Source organism: Carassius carassius, chromosome 6, assembly GCF_963082965.1.
Source record: "Carassius carassius chromosome 6, fCarCar2.1, whole genome shotgun sequence".
NCBI classification, from domain to species: domain Eukaryota; kingdom Metazoa; phylum Chordata; class Actinopteri; order Cypriniformes; family Cyprinidae; genus Carassius; species Carassius carassius.
In genome coordinates, this window is record NC_081760.1 from 33,956,218 (window position 1) to 33,974,859 (window position 18,642).

At 38.0% G+C, this 18,642-nt stretch overlaps 1 protein-coding gene across 3 annotated transcripts; it reads left to right on the forward strand.

Moving 5' to 3' along the window:
- The first annotated feature begins 1,782 nt into the window (after positions 1–1,782).
- On the forward strand, positions 1,783–18,378 carry LOC132142704 (bifunctional 3'-phosphoadenosine 5'-phosphosulfate synthase 1-like). 3 transcript variants are annotated; one of them, XM_059552772.1, is made up of 13 exons: positions 1,824–1,962; positions 2,200–2,333; positions 2,786–2,900; positions 2,999–3,234; positions 3,705–3,843; positions 6,949–7,067; positions 7,817–7,930; positions 8,041–8,152; positions 9,704–9,909; positions 12,583–12,718; positions 12,890–13,158; positions 15,036–15,265; positions 17,831–18,378. In XM_059552772.1, exons 2-13 carry the CDS (start codon positions 2,277–2,279, stop codon positions 17,967–17,969), a joined length of 1,872 nt encoding a protein of 623 aa, XP_059408755.1. In that variant the 5' UTR covers positions 1,824–1,962; positions 2,200–2,276; the 3' UTR covers positions 17,970–18,378. The 3 variants fall into 3 exon arrangements, with proteins under 3 accessions (XP_059408752.1, XP_059408755.1, XP_059408753.1); XM_059552769.1 differs by lacking the exon at positions 2,200–2,333 and having other exon boundaries at positions 1,783–1,962; XM_059552770.1 differs by lacking the exon at positions 1,824–1,962 and having other exon boundaries at positions 1,969–2,333.
- The last annotated feature ends 264 nt before the right edge of the window (positions 18,379–18,642 follow it).

Genomic DNA, 18,642 nt, shown 5'->3' on the forward strand with positions numbered 1-18,642 from the left:
AAAGCATAATATTTACAGTATTCTTGTACAATTCACACAGCTATAGACACATACATTAGGTATCTCCACTGATTTATGATTGTGAATGTCAGAACCACTGATTTTAGTCAGCGCCTCAGGTGATTTCACTATTTGTGAGGCTCCACAAGAGCTGGTTTAATAAATAAAAGGCATGTTGACAGGATCTTTGCATCATTTGCATACGGTTGCTCTTGGACTGATTGTTGCACTGGTTTTTCTCAATTCACAGCCATATAATTCAGACAATATATGTTTAAACATTATTGTTTAATGATTTTACATTAATATTTTGACCTTCTTTATTCTTAATGTTGAAGCTAAACCTATGCTAAAATTATGAATTTATCAAAGGTAGTTCTGAAGTTTTATCTAACTAAAATTCATGTGTGCTATTTCACAGGTAAGCCCAAAAAGCCACAATAAATAAAGTACTATACACGGTTACACCATTCTGAACCCCCCAAAAACATCCAAAATGTAATGCCAATGTCAGTGGCATTCACTCTAAGTTACCAATAAATGTTGTGCTGTCGGCATCAATGTGGGGGTGCAGTGAGTGTAGACAAACGATTATTGTTTTGCATATCCTTTTGTGTTGTACCACTATGAAGCATGTTCAATTCAATTAAATTCAAGTTTATTTGTATAGCGCTTTTTACAATACAAATCGTTACAAAGCAACTTTACAGAAAATTATGTTTCTACAATATTTAGTAGTAGCTAGTAGTTTGTGCACGTTTGACAGGATTTTAGAAAAATAAAAATAATAATAATACAAGACGTAGTCAGCTAGATGATGAACTATCAATATTATTAATTAATAGTAATTATAGGATGCAGTCACACATGTAGCAATAATTGTTATATGTCTCTAATAAAAATGAAAGCACTACATGGCAGGTGAATTAAAGTTAATTCTATACTTTTTATACTACTTTTGTATAAGTGCCAAAATGTTTTTATATACTTCATAGCAGGTCTAGACTAAGTACACTTATAAGTATGTAGCTGCAAAACACTACTAGAATTGTAAAATATATACATTTTAACAGATATATACATTGTTTAAATTTATAATATGCAGTGAATAACAATGCACAAACAGTGACACTTTGAATAAAGAATACAATACAAGCTAATTTTAACTAAAATACATACATATATCAGCAGTAATATTTAAAAAATATAAAAATGTAAAAGAGATGGTTGCCTTAAATTTGGTTTTGTTCATAAAAAAGGGTTTTTTATTGGGACAGTGGGACCCACACAAATTAGAAACAAACAGCCTAAAGGGATATATACAGGTATCTATACACAGCAAAATATAAAACAGAATATGATTGGCTATGCTATTTTTTCCCCTGCACGTCATGTCCCCATAGACAGTAAAAGAAATGGACACAGCGACCCCCTTGGATTCAACGGAGAAAAATGAAGTCAATTAGAAGCAAGCACTTCCTGGGGGTCGGGCGTACTGCGCAGACTCAAACTGAGCTTGATGACAATGGAATGCTTACAGCAGGTGGGGGTCCGCTAGTCAATGGCGGCGCCCAGGGGTGCTTCAAAAAAATATGAAACCCTGCCCCCCTGCATGTCCCTCCCTTGACCTGATGCTTGTTTGCGTTGGTTTCCACGGCTATGTGAACGACTTCTGAATTGTCCAATCGATGGGCTTTGATGTCATTCCGACCAATCCGATTGTCTAGTAGGCGGAGACTCGACGCGTTAGAGGCGGGACTTTGCGGGACTCCATCACTTCCCGTGCCGCAGTCTGTAAACCTTTCCACACAGTGGACCTGGCACTTCATTTAAACATCTCCAGCGAATATTTATAGTACAATTTCTTTGTTTATCTATAAAGTGTGAATTAATCAGCTCAGAATGGAGACATCTGGTAACTCGAGTAAGAAGCAGAAACTGAGTAACGCGCCTGAGAGCTGGGTGAGTAACGGCTGAATTATTGTTGAGGGATGTTTGGCATTACTAATGTGGTACAGTTACAGTAATATGGTGTTTTTGTTTATGATGAATCTGACCCATCTTGTTTCAACTGATAATATAAGCGAAGTCCAGAATAATCATTCCTGTAATAGAGGTCCTTAGTTGTGATAAATTCATGCAAAAGATACGTAATATAATCATTTTATGCGTACATTTTGCCTGTTCCTTAAAATCTAGTGTGCTGACCACCTATACAGCATTTCTGAGCAGCACAAGTACGACTATCATCACTTTTTGGACGTTTACTACGATACATGGCTTCTAGGACGTGTACCATGGTATTCTTTGGAGTATTATGGTACAAAGATATGGTAATCATTCAGTACCACATTCTATATCCATGGTAGTACATTCAGTGTTTTTGTAGACATGTGCATCTTTGAATATTATCAATAAAAATGACCATGCTTACTTGGACATTGTACCATGATACCACAATTTGTTTGGTGAATGTATTATGGTTTTAAAAAGTGTGTGTCTGTGTGTTTTACATTTGTATGTGCATATCTATCTATCTATCTATCTATCTATCTATCTATCTATCTATCTATAATTAAAAATAATAACCATTTAAAACAATATGACACCAAGAGACATTCATAATATGCAGTATGCAATACAATACAACAAAACTGAACTGAAAATTGAACTGGAAACACTATCTTTAAGTGTTTCACTTAAGACAGTCAAACAGGAGGTCGTTTTCAGAAATGAGACAGATTAAATGAATGTGACATAAATATGTTTCCTGGAATTTGTGCAGGGAATGCAAAGAGCCACCAATGTGACGTATCAAGCCCATCATGTGAGCAGAAATAAGCGTGGCCAGGTAGTCGGCACTAGAGGAGGATTTCGAGGATGCACGGTGTGGCTGACAGGTGCTCTGACAACCCCTCTTCTGTTATTTGGTTATGTTTCCATGGTTGTATCTAAAATTTTCTTTAAATCTCCTGACCTATTTGTTCTGCATCCTCAGGGTTGTCTGGTGCGGGTAAGACAACGGTCAGCATGGCTCTGGAGGAGTATCTGGTGTGTCATGGCATCCCCTGCTACACTCTGGATGGAGATAACATCAGGCAGGGCCTCAATAAGAACCTGGGCTTCAGTCCTGAAGACCGCGAGGAGAACATTCGTCGTATTGCAGAAGTGGCTAAACTGTTTGCTGATGCTGGTCTTGTGTGCATTGCCAGCTTCATTTCCCCATACAGCAGGGTGAGAAACAAACAGAGCTGTGCGGATGTGTGTGCATAACACTTCTTAACCCTGTAAAGCCTGACATATGAAATAATAATCAGAAAAGGCTATTTTATGTTTTAGAAAATGGAAGATTTTATTGAACCTTTTTTAAATCAAATATGCATATGTTTGTATGTTTTCTATTATATTTGATACATCAGGCTTTTATGGCTCATAGAGTATAAATTAGGAGAATACTGAACTCAAACTCAAGGAAGAAAAGAAAAACACCCAAACTAAGCAAAAATATTCTTTCTTTTTTTTTTTTGAAGATATTTGATAAATATTTAAATGGTCAAAAAGTAAGATGAAATTCTTATTTTATGTAATTAAAAGTGACATTGGATGCAAAAATCAATTTTACCACATGTTTGCATATAAATGTGTCTTAGTGGACAGAACCAACCTACAATGATAAAAATCCATTCTTTGCTGCATGTCCACAGGACCGCCTGAATGCAAGGAAGATCCATGAAGCTGCTGGCCTTCCATTCTTTGAGGTGTTTGTAGATGCTCCTCTGGATGTGTGTGAGCAGAGAGATGTGAAGGGGCTCTATAAGAGAGCCAGAGCTGGAGAAATCAGAGGTAAGACAATTATGTAGATCTGTATATACACACACACATGCACAAATATAAACATTTAAACGTGCAGTATGGAATTTTTGGCCACCAGGGGTCACTCAATCAAAATAATAACATGAGACGTACTTTGATGACGTGGGGAAAGAGCGTAGGCTCATGGGAGTTGTTGTTCATTGGAACACGCGCTCTGTCGCTCCCCACATTCCTCACTCATTTTAACTGAGGCCGGCGACACACTGGATGCGTGGCGCAAGCGTCTCAGTTGCGTGGCGTGTCAGTTTTTAATTCGGCTCCCATGTTAACAGGTTAGAGCTTGCAGACTGCCTGCGTGAGCCGCGCGTCTCAGGCGCGGCTCGAGCCGCGCGGAAAACGCGTGCTTGCTAGAGCGACGCCTATTTTTCACGTGACACGCACGCGTGTTGGAAGCGTTTCCAGGCAAAATATAATAGGAAAATATGTTTATATGTAATTTTGTACACAAATACATATTAATTCATGACATTTTGATGTTTGAAAGTCTATAGGTTGACATAAATTCAGATACAAATGTAATTTAAAAAATAAATAAATAATTATCGATTTTCAAATATTGCACCTGTCAAACATCGTCTATTTTGCCGTCAATACTGTTGACGGTGTCCTTTATCAGTAGGCTTTATATTTATGTTCAACATGAAGTATAGATATTGTTGTCATGAAGACAAGAGCCTGGTCTGTCGGCGGTCTCCCTCTATGTCACCTACAGCAGCAGCAGCTGCTGTATTTAGTATTAGTATTTTGACAATCACGTATTTTCGAACGGAGAGATATATGAATTATCAGACCCCTATCAAATCAATATTCCATCTAGCTAGTAGTAATATATGTAAAAAAAAAAACACGGTTGCCTTTCGTTAATAATTATAACTAGGCTACGTTTATACTATGATATCGAACAAGATAGTGAACTGCATTTGAAGCTACTTTATCCAGCTAGATATAGAACACATGTAGATTTACATTATACTCTACATGAGAGCTAGTCTGTCTGCGTTTTACACAAGACATCATCGTTTCACAAAATATACGGATAGATATAACGTTAGTTAGCTGAATGGATGCATACCTGTTTATTAGAATGCAAGCATCTCTCTGTAGTTTCAGCTTGTCACGAAGCTCTCTCTATCTTGGAAATGCAACTCCAATATTTACCCGTGTCTCGTTTCTTCTTCGTCCCAAAACCTTCTCAGGTCATTTATTTCACCCGTACGTTTGCGCTTCACAGAACGTGCAGGCAAAGCATAATCATGATCCATAACTAAGTTATTGATTGATGTATAAATACAAATATAAACAATATCAATATAAAATATAATAGTCTCGATCAAGGCTAGCTACTACTTTTTCTTCTTCGTCTCGTCTTTGCTTCTGTTCACCTTTGTATTTGGCGGTTCCGCAGGAAGTTAGATAAACTAGAGGGGTCAAAGTTTATATGACGCCATAGACGGGCGACAAAACGGAAATAAAGAAACGTGCCGTGTCTTCTAATTAAACTATAATTTTCTCCGGATTTGAAAGTTCGTGGAAACTGTCGGGATAATGTAAGTACACAACAAAAAAATATATATAACATAGATATAGTGATATCTGCTATTTTTAAAGCAGAAAAATTACATATTGCGCCTTTAAATATAAAACTGTATTTTAATTGAACACTCATTTCTTTTCATATAATATATGACCCTGGACCACAAAACCCGTCATAAGGATCAGTTTTATTAAATTAAGATTAATACATAATCTAAAAAAGCTGAAGAAGTAAGCTTTCCACTGATGTATGGTTTGTTATGATAGGACAATATTTGGCCGAGATACAACTATTTGAAAATCTGGAATCTGAGGGTGCAAAATATTGAGAAAATTGCCTTTAAAGTAGTCAAAATTAAGTTCTTAGTATTAATATTAATATTACTAATCAGAAATTTACTAAATATCTTCATGTAACATGATCTTTACTTAATATCCTAATGAGTTTTGGCCTAAAACAAAAATCAATAATTTTGATCCATACAATGTTTTTTGGCTATTGTTATAAATCCAGGGTCACATATTATCAAACTTTATGTATAATTTTGTTTATTATTTTACTTAAAGAAATCTAAATAAAGTGCAATAATAGTATTATTACTGTTATTAATTATTTTAGACATTATAGTTATATTTAATGGGTCACACTGTGTGCAGTGTGAGAACTAAACCAAATCTCCAGGTGCTCTCATGAGAACCAGACTGAAAAAACTTACGGTATGTACACCCCTGTGTGTGTGTTTGTGTGTGTGTGTGTGTGTGTAGTGCAAAAATATATCTTATTTTCAGTCACTTCTGATGTAGATACACTGTGTTTTATGGCTCACATTTAATCTCTAAATGGTCAGACAGTCCTGAAGTGCTGTGACAACAAGCCCAAATTATTCTCTTAACTTGTGACCTGCTTGTGCAGAAATATGTGAAATGATTAAATGAGACGAGATAAGGGCCTTGGAATGTTTTGAGGCAGTGAAGACGAAAAATACTAGGAGAAGAATTGTTAGACTTTTGAAAAATGGATAAAAAGTGGCGACAGTGGCCATCTTGGGGAACACGTTTGTGTTATTAGCAGTGTGAGTGGTTTGAGAGTAAGCTAAAGGTTTCTGAGAGGCCACACAAAACTTTCTTAGCAAACCAGTGGTGACTGACTTTCACAACTCTCTTGGCTTCCTGAAGAGATTGAGATGATTCTTGGTAAGTAGTAGATTCTTGGTAAATGACAGTGACTCAGTGTTTCCTGCTGTTTTTGTTATATTTAATTTCTTTTGCTGTGGAGCTGCAGATTAAGTAAGAGTGAATCAGGTGAAGAGCGATACAGGAAAGATGCAAATGTGAAAGTTGCTATCATCTTGTGAAGAGAATGATTGACATATATTGCAGTAAGGGTCTTTTTCTCATGCACATGTTAACTGATACATGCACAACACATCTGAGTTGCTTTATATGGTGGTGGAAAACACCAAATCATTTCAGCGCTACTAAGTACTGAAATGTTTCCAGTAAATATATATGTTTCCGCTGATGAATGGATTGTGTTCTCAGGGTTCACAGGAATAGACTCTGAGTATGAGAAGCCAGAAGCTCCTGAACTGGTTCTGAAGACGGATTCTTGCAGTGTGAACGAGTGCATCCAGCAGCTCCTGGACCTCCTGCAGGAGAGAGTCAGTTCATTCCATATATTCATGTTAAAGTGAATTCAGTCTGAGCCTCAGGCAGCGATAATGCACATTTCAAATGACCGGTTGCAAGCAGTAAAACAGCACTTGCCACAGAAGTGTTTGTCGCATCAATGAGTATGTTATGTGCACATTAATATTCTAATATGAATCTGAATCTTGCAAATGTATTATTAGTATGATGAAGTCATGTAAATGCTGCAATGTGATTGGCCATTTGTCACCCCTGTTTCAATTGGAAATTTGTTGCATGTGTAAACCTTATTCATAAAGTCCACTGAGAGGAAATAACTATAATAATAACTGTTTTCTATTTTAAAATGTGATTTATTCCTGTGATGGTGAAGGTGAATTTTTACTCCAGTCTTCAGAGTCTCATTTGGTGCTCAAGAAACAAGAAACAAATGTATTATTTAGCAATGGAAACTCATGGCTAAATTGATGCATGTCTGTGGTTAAAACACAATAATTGTAATTGTAAAAAAATTATTTATTCTGATGCCTTTATGCATTTAAACATCATATTTTGAATATTACATGAAAATATAGGGGTATTTGTTAATGCACTATTCGTTGGCATCCTTATTTAATTAACACAAGGTCACAGTTTTACTTTAACACTGATTCTAGTAGTAAAAGTTGCAAGTTGGCTTAGCAGTGCATCTTCTCTTTTCATCTAATCCTTTTCTTGGATATAAATGACAGTGATGTCTGTGTGTTTTGACCGTTTGCAGGACATAGTTCCAGTGGACGCATCCTATGAGGTCAAGGAGCTCTATGTGCAGGAGAACCAGCTGGACTTGGCAAAGGCGGATGCAGAGACTCTTCCAGCAGTGGAGATCACTAAGGTATCTTCCCGCCTCAAATTCAGATCTGAAACTCCTGCGGATGGTTTGCCGACCCATTATGACTTGCGTACATCCTAACAGGGAATGTCTGTTCTGTGTTGGGGTGTTAGGTGGACATGCAGTGGGTTCAGGTGCTCGCTGAGGGCTGGGCCACTCCTCTGAATGGCTTCATGAGGGAGAGCGAGTACCTGCAGTGTCTTCACTTCAACTGTCTTCTTGACGGTAAACATGATCTTATGCTAAAATGTCTTCTCATATCATACTGTCTCGCATGGATCTTTTTCATGCGTTGTGTTTTCTAAATGTACCACTAGATGGCAACGTTCGACAGTGCAATTTTTTGTGCAAAGTGCTTTTAGAAATCATCTACTTCACCTTTTACACTTTTTTTTGATTTACGGAATCATTTAAATTGACAATTAGCAACCCATGATGACAGTGTGAGTGAAAACAAATTGTAAAAAATATTGTGCACATTTAATAAATGAAAAACAAATAACTTGACTGGTCCCCAACGTCAGGTGGTGAACTAAAATCTATGGTCACACTTTATTTTAAAGTCCAGTTCTCACTATTAACTATGAGTTTTGCCTCAATAAACTCCTAATCACTGCTTATTAATAGTTAATAATGTAGTTGCTAAGTTTAGGTATTGGGTAGGATTAAGGATATAGAATATGGTCATGCATAATAAGACATTCATTTGTGCTTTATAAGTACTAATAAACAGCCAATATGCTAGTAATATGCATGCTAATACGCAACTAAATAGTGAGAATTGGTCCCTATACTAAAGTGTTTCTGAATCAACAAATAATCTACTAATATTTCACATTTCTGGGCAAAACCAGGAGAACATCTTGGAACGGGAGACAATCGCAAAATACATTTTATTTAACTGAGGGAATCTAAAGGCTCTGCAAGTGGATTTTAAACGGTAATTAGTGGTCGAAATAAAAGAGCTATTACAGTTTCAATGGCGGCTTGGGTTATGTTGATCGCATGCTCTCAAGACAGTTTGGGATTTTCAGAAACCCGAGCGTGTGAAATAAAAAGTCGGCACCTTTTTGATTACAAGAACGACAAATGTGCGAATGGATTTTTAAGCCATAATGCACATTTATATAACTGGGTAATTACAGCAATTTTCCACACCAGACTCGAGTTTCCAAAAAGTGTCCATTTAGTTTTATGGCCTCATAACACTCTGCTGTGTGTTGTCTTGCCTAGTATTCAAATTACTGTACAAGGTATGCATTCACACTCACACACACCTATTAAGATAAAAAAAAGTGGGCCTAGTAGATGTTTGAGTTTGGATGTGACAGAAATACAGCAAGGGAAATCATTAGGTGTTCATGCATTACATCACCAGCATGATTAGACTTGATTACTGCACATCACACCTTGTTTTATTGTTTTGACTTATGTTGGACATATGTTGGACCGGACTGCCATCTTTATGAAACGGACAGATTTGTGCATGTGTTGCCTGATACTAGTTTAATTTAGATTGAGCTGAAATGGGATGCTCGCAGGACTCTTTCTTATAGAAAACAGCTGTGTCTGCTATGATGTGTGTTTCATCCTGAAAATGGATTTTAAAAGCTCATATTGCTTTAATCAAGGTGCTGGACCTCTTACGTTCTTCGAAAACTCACCACTTTTACTTATCTTGACTCTTAGATCCTTAGCTATTCCTTTTTAGTCTTTTTAAAGCTGTTGATTTTTCGAAGCCACAGTCTGGTTGATGTATCTGTCCTCTGGTCATAGGTGGGGTTATTAACCTGTCGGTGCCGGTGGTCCTCCCCATCTCAAGCGCCGATAAGGAGCGTCTAGACGGCAACACTGCATTCGCGCTAGCCTACGGTGGTCGGAGGGTCGCAGTACTCCGAAACCCGGAGTTCTATGAGCACCGCAAGGAAGAGCGTTGTGCCCGGCAGTGGGGCACCACATGCAAGGATCATCCATACATCAAGGTCAGGGGGGGGGTCAATATTGACAAAACACATATGATTAATAGATTACTAACATAGTTTCCTAGCGAAAGTGAAAGTTCTGCATGACCTGACACAATCACAGTCATTTAGAACATATTTGATTGATCATAATCACTAGATTGTAATTAATTAATTACTTTTACTAACTACTTTTCTCTGAGCAACTCTTTCTTTGAACTTGGAATTATGCATTTGAATTTCAACACTATTAATGCAAAATGAGTTGGAGTAATTATAGTTATATAAAAAAAGACTCTTCCAAACTTTACAATGGCCATGAATGGTGATCAAGATTTTGAAGCAAATTAAAGTGCATCCATCCATCATAAAAAGTGCTCCACATGTAGGACATAGGCGAACATAGAAGTACAGTGGAGAGTGCAAAACAAAACAGTGGTCATGAATTAGAAGTATAAAAGTGGCAAAACATTTTCCAAGGTTCGTACCATTTTGATGAAGTAAAAAAAAATAGAAAAAACCAAAGCATAACATTTTCCAGTCAACAATTAACCGAACAGCACTATAGGGTTAATTACGGTAATTCTCGCATGAAGTGAATGCACCTATACAACAGTGTGGAGCTGGATTTTTGACACAATAGATTTCAGTGTGCTTTTGTCACCACAAAAATTTAAACCTAACCATAGACTTGATGCTGGTTTGGGTAAAATTTCTGATAAAGTATTTCTATCAGCTTATGTAAGCAGTTGGAAATGATTAACATCGTCCTGTATCTAATATTTGTTATTAACTCCGTCCCATTTCTTTCTTTCTGACTCACAAAGCACCTGGAAAGTCCCGATTATAAGAATGCTGTAAATGAGAGCACTGTTTAGACTACATACATGTTAATAAGAAAGCAGAATCACAGTGATTCAGCAGCATGATCCATTAATGCATCATTTTTCACCTGTCTGGGACAGAGAACTCTTTAGGGGAATAATTTCTCGGTCACTTCATTGCGAGCAAATATTATTGTGCTAAAGACATTACAGCTTAAATCTAATGTTTTCACCTGACTAGTGGAAAAAAACGGTCTTAAAGAACTTTTAAGAAGGGACATAATGACAGTGAGTTTTCCCAGGGACATTTTCTTCTAAAATTGCATTTTGTTTGTATCTGTAATTGTGTTTAAAAGAAAAGACTTTCCACTTCTGTCCCATTTTTGAAGGTAAAGTCATGGATATATATAGCAAGAAACAGCTAACCTGATGCTTTAATAGGTCTTTGTGTGGTCACATTGCCAAGCTTTCCTTGGACTGCACTCTAACTGAAGACAGAGCCACGATGCCCTCGTAGTGGCTCTAGGGAAACAAGGTCCCATTCCCCCTCATCTTTGCTCAGGCTTCGCTTTAGCAATCTCTTTATTTTTCGACCTCCTTCATATCACACATGTGTTTTAGTTGGATTTCTCACCCTGCGTTCTATTTAAACCGTGTTTAGGCAAGTGGCGCTCTCCTCCCCTCCTCTCCCCTCACCTTCCTCTTACAAATCTTGCAGAATAAATACTGAACAATTGTTTCCATCTGTAAGTAGGGATTGTGGGCTTAGGTGGACTTTAATGGCTCCGCTCTGATCCAGCTCGCACTAATAGGCGCCAACAGAGAGCATTCGGACTCTGGAATGGCCCTGTCTGTCTACTTGCCTACGGTCACAAATAAACCCATCCACAGACCAAAGAAAGAAATTGCACACAGTAAAGAAACTAGCAGTTGACTTTCTTTATTTGTAGTTAAGCTCAGTGGTGTTCTCTTGATAAGTTTTAGACTTATCACAGTCCATGAACTTTGACTCATCTTGGTTGATGTCAAATGAAAAGTTTTATAATATTCATAAAGTTAACTATAATATATAATAATTAAAAAGTATTTAAAATTCTTGTATATGAAACTTAAATTGTAGAATCGTTCATCTCATTATTTCACCATGTCTTGTATGTGTGTTAAACTCCCTCTGCTGAAGCATGTCAATCAGCAGGACTGTAAAACTGGCCTCTATTATGTGAGAATAATACACTTTTCCTGTTTATTTCGGCTGTCAGCTTGACAGCTGAATCCACATTGCGAGTTTTGGTGCAGGGGGATGTTAAACAGACTCGAGAACATTACCCCTTTTAATGAGGGAGAAAAAAAACACAGATAATGCAATTAGGTTAGAGTGCTCAACCAGTGCTACGTTATTTTCTATGACAGCTAATAGAGTTGATTGACTGTATAGATGCGAGTAGTGGCAACAGATCGCTCGTTGAGTTTTTCAATCACCAGTCTCAGCAACATAAATTAAATAAACGGCTGCTACTGTTGCTATACTGCAGCCAGCAAATGACAGCTGCACATGCATTCAGTCTTCAAATGCAAAATAGAGTTGGATGAAGCACTTTTAGGCCTCTCCAAGTTTCTTTTATATATGATCATATACTTGCAAATAAAGTTCTCGAGCCACCAGTGCTGCTGTCAAGTCAAATCAATAGATGAAAGTCTGTGGGGTTGTGAAATGGCCTTTCATGTCTTGCATGCATCATTTAACTGAAGGGTTCCTTATTTCATTCATGCCTTAAAGAGAGAGGGAAAATGTGGCAGTTTTTCCAACAATATTATACAGATGATGTTGGAAGATCGTTTGTGTTTTTCCTGATGGTCTTTCCTATGGCAGATGGTGATGGAGAGCGGAGATTGGCTGGTCGGTGGAGATCTCCAGGTGCTGGATCGGATCTACTGGAAAGACGGGCTGGATAGTTACAGGCTCACACCAACCGAACTCAAGCAGAAGTTTAAAGAAATGAACGCAGGTATTGAGCTATAGTCAGTAGTTGCTCCTTTTGCCCTAATTTTGACTAGTGTATTGTGAGTTAAGAGTCATCTTGCCCTCAAGCTGTTGCAGGCCACATAGACATTTAATTGTGTTGTCATAGACTTGCGTTCAAGTTATGATATATTAAACACTCTTCTTTCATTTTAAGATGCTGTTTTTGCATTTCAACTCCGGAACCCAGTACATAATGGCCATGCACTGCTCATGCAGGACACACAGCGGCGTCTAATTGAACGTGGCTACCGCCGACCCGTGCTTCTGCTTCACCCGCTGGGTGGCTGGACCAAAGATGATGATGTGCCACTGGCCTGGCGCATGAAACAGCATGCAGCCGTGCTGGAGGAGGGACTGCTTGACCCCAACTCCACCATAGTGGCCATATTCCCTTCACCGATGATGTATGCTGGCCCAACTGAGGTTAGTGCAAAATGAAAAAGGACTGAGAACAGACACTTGAGGCACTCCATTAAAATAATAACTTTCGGTCAGCTGGTCATTTCGATTTATTAAATTTTCTTGATTTAAGTTAACTATCAAGTCATCTCTATCAAGGATATTATGTTCATAACATATATAAAAAGGAATATTGAAATCCCCCCAAGATAATTTTACTGCAGCTGGTAGCTGTTCACTTTGAAACACCAGATTCAGTTTATCCTTGTAGCCTTTGGGATCATCATTATGTAAATTTTGATGAATCCTTGCATACTTTAGGAATTCCATAGTGTTCGACACATGCAATAATTTAGACAAAGAAGCTCTGTCAAATGTGCTTTGTACAAATAATGATAATTGAAGCCAATAAACTGTTGTATGGAAAGTTAGTGGTGAGGAAGCTTGCGCAGGGCACATTCCCTCATGAATCATCGGTGGTGCACTGGATTTCTGATCCGTTCTACCTAACCTGTGCTAGAGACTGAAGACAATAGGGACAGTCTCTTCTTGAGGGCATCACGCATCTTTGGGCTTTCCAGTAGGTATTGATTTGTGTCTCTTGAAGTGGATGTAAACAGAACCTAATTTTTTAGAGACTAGTGAAGTCCCTCTACAATCCATGCGTACACACACACACACACACACACACAAACAAACAACGAGCACAAATGGGAGCATTTTTCTGACAAAAGATGTTGCTGGTGTAATGTTCCATGGCTATTTTGAAGTTTCTTGTTCTTTAATCATGTGGCCGAGGATATTAAAATATTTATTGGGACCAGACAGAGTCTGTGAGACTAAAAGCAGCCCAGAGGAAGCACTCGTTGAACTCATTGACTTATGAGGAGGAAGTAGGGGACATGCTGACTCCACAGAAAAGAATTAGCTTAGGAGGTGTCTGTTTTTTTTTTATGTCACTATCTCTGTACCATTGAACACAATCTTTGATATCCATTTGTTTTACATTATCATTGTTCTGCTAATTTTAAGCCCTGGATTGTTAATCAAAAAATGAAATCTTTCACACACTGTGTATTCAGCCTCATATTGTTCCAAACCTTTCTTTCTTTTGTGAAGAACATAGAAGAAAAGAAAAAAAAGATTTACCAAATGTTTTTTCTGTATTTATCTTTCTGACTGGTATTTTACATTCCAATTCTTCTAAAGCCACATAACAGTTTTGTCTGAAAGACCAAGATTGAGCTTAGATGCTGAAAAACTTCCCGTTGCAGGTACTCTCAAATCTCATTCGCATGCATTCAGTTACAAGACCATTTTGTTATGCCATATTCAAATACAATATTCAAATGTGAATGACATTTGAGAGCTATGGCAGAAGGAAAGATTTTAAGCAAATAATGGTTTATATTAACCCTTTTTCTTGCACAAAGCTCATCAACTCATGAAAGTGGAAGTGAAGTGACATTCAGCCAAGTATGGTGACCCATACTCAGAATTTGTGCTCTGCATTTAACCCATCCGAAGTGCACACACACAGAGCAGTGAACACACACACACACTGTGAGCACACACCCGGAGCAGTGGGCAGCCATTTATGCTGCGGCACCCGGGGAGCAGTTGGGGGTTCGATGCCTTGCTCAAGGGCACCTAAGTCGTGGTATTGAAGGTGGAGAGAGAACTGTACATGCACTCCCCCCACCCACAATTCCTGCCGGCCCGGGACTCGAACTCACAACCTTTCGATTGGGAGTCCGACTCTCTAACCATTAGGCCACGACTTCCCCATAAATCAATCCCCATTCACTTTCATCTTTCCACAGAAGTGAACTGGTTTAACTAACACTTAGTTAAATTGGTTTTATAGTAAAAATAGATTAAATTTGAACTTTTTCCAACAGGTCCAGTGGCACTGTAGGGCCCGGATGGTGGCTGGAGCCAACTTTTACATAGTGGGCCGTGACCCCACAGGAATGCCTCACCCAGACACAGGTAAAGACCTCTACGAGCCCTCCCACGGGGCTAAAGTTCTCACCATGGCCCCTGGGCTCATATCACTGGAAATCGTCCCTTTCAAAGTGGCAGCCTACAATAAAGTCAAGAAGGCCATGGATTTTTATGACCCCAAAAAGTAAGTTTATATATTTTCCCCCTTTAAATTTGCCTTCCTTTTTATGAATACAAATTAACTACACAAATTGAGCAAGACAACCATCTTTAAGCAACTAATTTCATTAAATTTGAGACTTGGGCATATTGACAGTTGTGGTAAATTGAAACCAACTGTTGAAGGCATGAATTTACTTCGTAAACATGAATGCATAGGCATGCATTTTCTATACATGTTCAAACAATCTTTCACTGTACAAACTTTTCTCCATGTCAGGCTTCCTCGATTCCGAGCTGCTTTGCCAAGAATAACAGGAAATGTTTTGTTGTTGTGTGCTTTTACCAAATTCTACGGCTTTGCTCTGTTCTTTGAAGTCATTTAGAATTGGAGATCTGCCATTATTCCTCTAGCACTGTGCAAATGCTACGGAAGATGACTAACGAAAATCATGCCTTTTTGCTGCATCTCGTCTTGCAATTAATAGCGCCCAATGCTATCGAGTTAACAGGCTTTTCAGTCATCCCTGATGAAGACCATACAGCATGTCAACATGGAGTAAAATTGACATGAAGAACAACAGGGGCTTTTAATATTGCATGGTCTTTATGCTAATGCGCATCCCACACAGAGTTTAGAGAAATAGCTCACAAAAGAATAAAAACCGTATCAATTACTCACCCTCAGGTCATCCCAAAACCATATATGGTTGTGTGGAGCAACAACAGCAACAAAAAGATAGGTCTTCAAATAGATGTTTCATCTGTCAAGATCTAAAGAGGGCAAAAAAAAAGAAAAGAATCTCCATCCCGGCAACCCCAGCAATTGGTTGGGGGGGGGGGGTTCGGAGGGTTTGGGGTGGCAGACTCGCACTCCGTCTGACTTATAAAGGGCCCCGCTTGGCGCCTTAGTAAATTTATGGCATTCTGTCTGCTCCTGGAGCAGGGTGTTGGGCCTGGTCAAATTCGAGAGTAATATGGATGCTGAGTCTAATTGCCAGCCATCCCCCTTAAAGTCCTCCTCTATAATGTCTCAAATCAGTCCAAGCTGTTTGTCATTTAAATGCATATTAACTGTTCTCAATGGAGTTTATGCGTTCCAACCCTTCACCCCATTGAAGTGACTACCAGGTGGAATGGTGATAATTTCCCATAAACCCTACTTTTGGGGTCCATCCAATAGAAGGATGCATCATATTACTATTAGATGCTTGCTAAGGTCTTCTGAATGCTTGTTAGGACATTGATAGGTGGTTGCTACAGAATTACGGGTGGTTATTAGGGTGTTGCAAGGCAGGCTGCTAGGGTGTTCTGTTAGGTCTTTGCTATGGTGTTTTAGGTGGTTACTATTACAATTTAAATGATCTGTTTTCTATTTGAATATATTTTCAAATCTAATGTATTTCTTTGATGTAAAGCTGTATTTTCAGCATCATTACTCCACTCTTCAATGTCACGTGATGCTTCAGAAATTATTTTAATGCTGATTTGCTGCTCAAGAAAAATTTCTTATTATTAGTGTTGAAAACAGTTTTGCTACTTAGGCGAATGTTTTTTTTTTGGAAACAGTCATTTTTTCATGATTCTTTGATAAATAGAAAGTTAAAAAGAACAGCATTTATTTGAAATAGAAACTATTATAATAGAAATATTATGACTGTCTTTACTGTCATTTTTGATCAATGTAACTCATTCTCGCTGAATTGAAGTATTAATGTATTGGGAAAAAAACAACATCTTTTGAATGGTAGCAGCAGTGTTTTAAAATTCTGTACCATAGCGTATATAAAATACAAAATTATCCTATTAAACACTCTTTCAATACCATAAAAACAGCCATAAAAAATACTTGACTGACTCAAAATGCTAGAGGTTTGTTCAAATCCATTATTCAACGTTCCACATTATAAGTGCATATGAAATGCTCTGCTTGACTAGACTGAAAAATGACAGTGTTTAATGAACGTGGTCACGATAGGGAAAGCGTAGTGCAACAGTGTACGTTTATAAATTCATTGCGCTGTGCCTATTTGTTTTCATAAGGTCTGCGTCTTAATTGAAGAACAACTAATCCGTAACGAATAAACTCAATCCGTAGGAGCCGTTGAGGATTGTATTTAGACAGGCATTCTAGGTTTATTCACGCAGTTGGAGGCTAATTAGCTCTATTTTTCAGACAATTCGCACTGTTTATTTTCAAATCATTTGTTTAAATGAAAATGTGTAGCCATGAGTTTGGATTTAATGACATGGGTCCGAAGTTTAGATTTCTGTTTCTTGCTAATTTATTTTTGTCTTGAAGAATGTCAGCCTGTTTACCTCGTCATCTTTGCACCGTTGACAGGAATTAATTGGCTTGAAGAGCCACTTGAGAAAACATATTTTATCATAGAGCTCTTTTCAGATTATAATGCATCGTTTCCTCCAGAGCGAAACAAAGGAGCAGTGTACAACACCTAGTTATTATCTCTGACGCAAACCCAGAGATTATGTTTCTGTTTCATTTTTTGTTTTTTTTTATCACATTGGGTAATACTGTCCCTTTTCCGTGCACATTTTAAAGTTCCCTCTGCCATCCTGTTTTACCCAGACACCAGGACTATGACTTCATCTCAGGAACCCGCATGCGGAGGATGGCTCGCGAGGGCCAGAACCCTCCGGAAGGCTTCATGGTGCCCAAAGCCTGGAATGTTCTCAAGGAATACTACCAGTCTTTAGAGAAGGCCTAAGCCTTTTTCCAGGTGTGGAGAGAGGCGGAAGCAATTCTGTTACAGTGAAAGAAGGGAAAAGAAGAAGGAGGAGGAGGAGATCTTGGTTTGTAAAAAAACTAAACACACACACACACAATGATTGAACACGGGGACCACCCAAAGGACTTCTTGCACTGTTTTGGATGTTGTTCCTTATTAAATCACTGTAGGTCTCATAGTACTGAGTCTTATGGCAGCATTTTATATGTTTGGTTAAAAAAAATAAAGCAAGTTAACTTGTGAAAGGTACCTTTTATGTATTCAACACAATAAAGATAGAAAACCAAACTGTTTTATTAGCAACTATGCCATCTCTATTATTGTAAACTCCAAAGTCACTGTTACAGTTGAATGAAAGATGACGTGTAATTAAAAATTGTACACTTGCCTTAAAGAGCTTTTATCAAAAACTGTTACATTTACAGCATTGTTTTGGCTTTAATGTATGGTCTGCTCAGTTGACAGCATCTATGGCATATTTACAAAATAAGTACAACAGAATACATTTTAACTTGTTCCTTACAGCAAAAAGTCAGTAAGGTTTTGCTCAATATGTGGAAGAATAAAGGACTTTTTGCTTGGAGGGATATCAAAATAGAAGAATTATGACAGTAAGTCAGATGTTTATCTACCTAGAACAGTAGTCCCATTG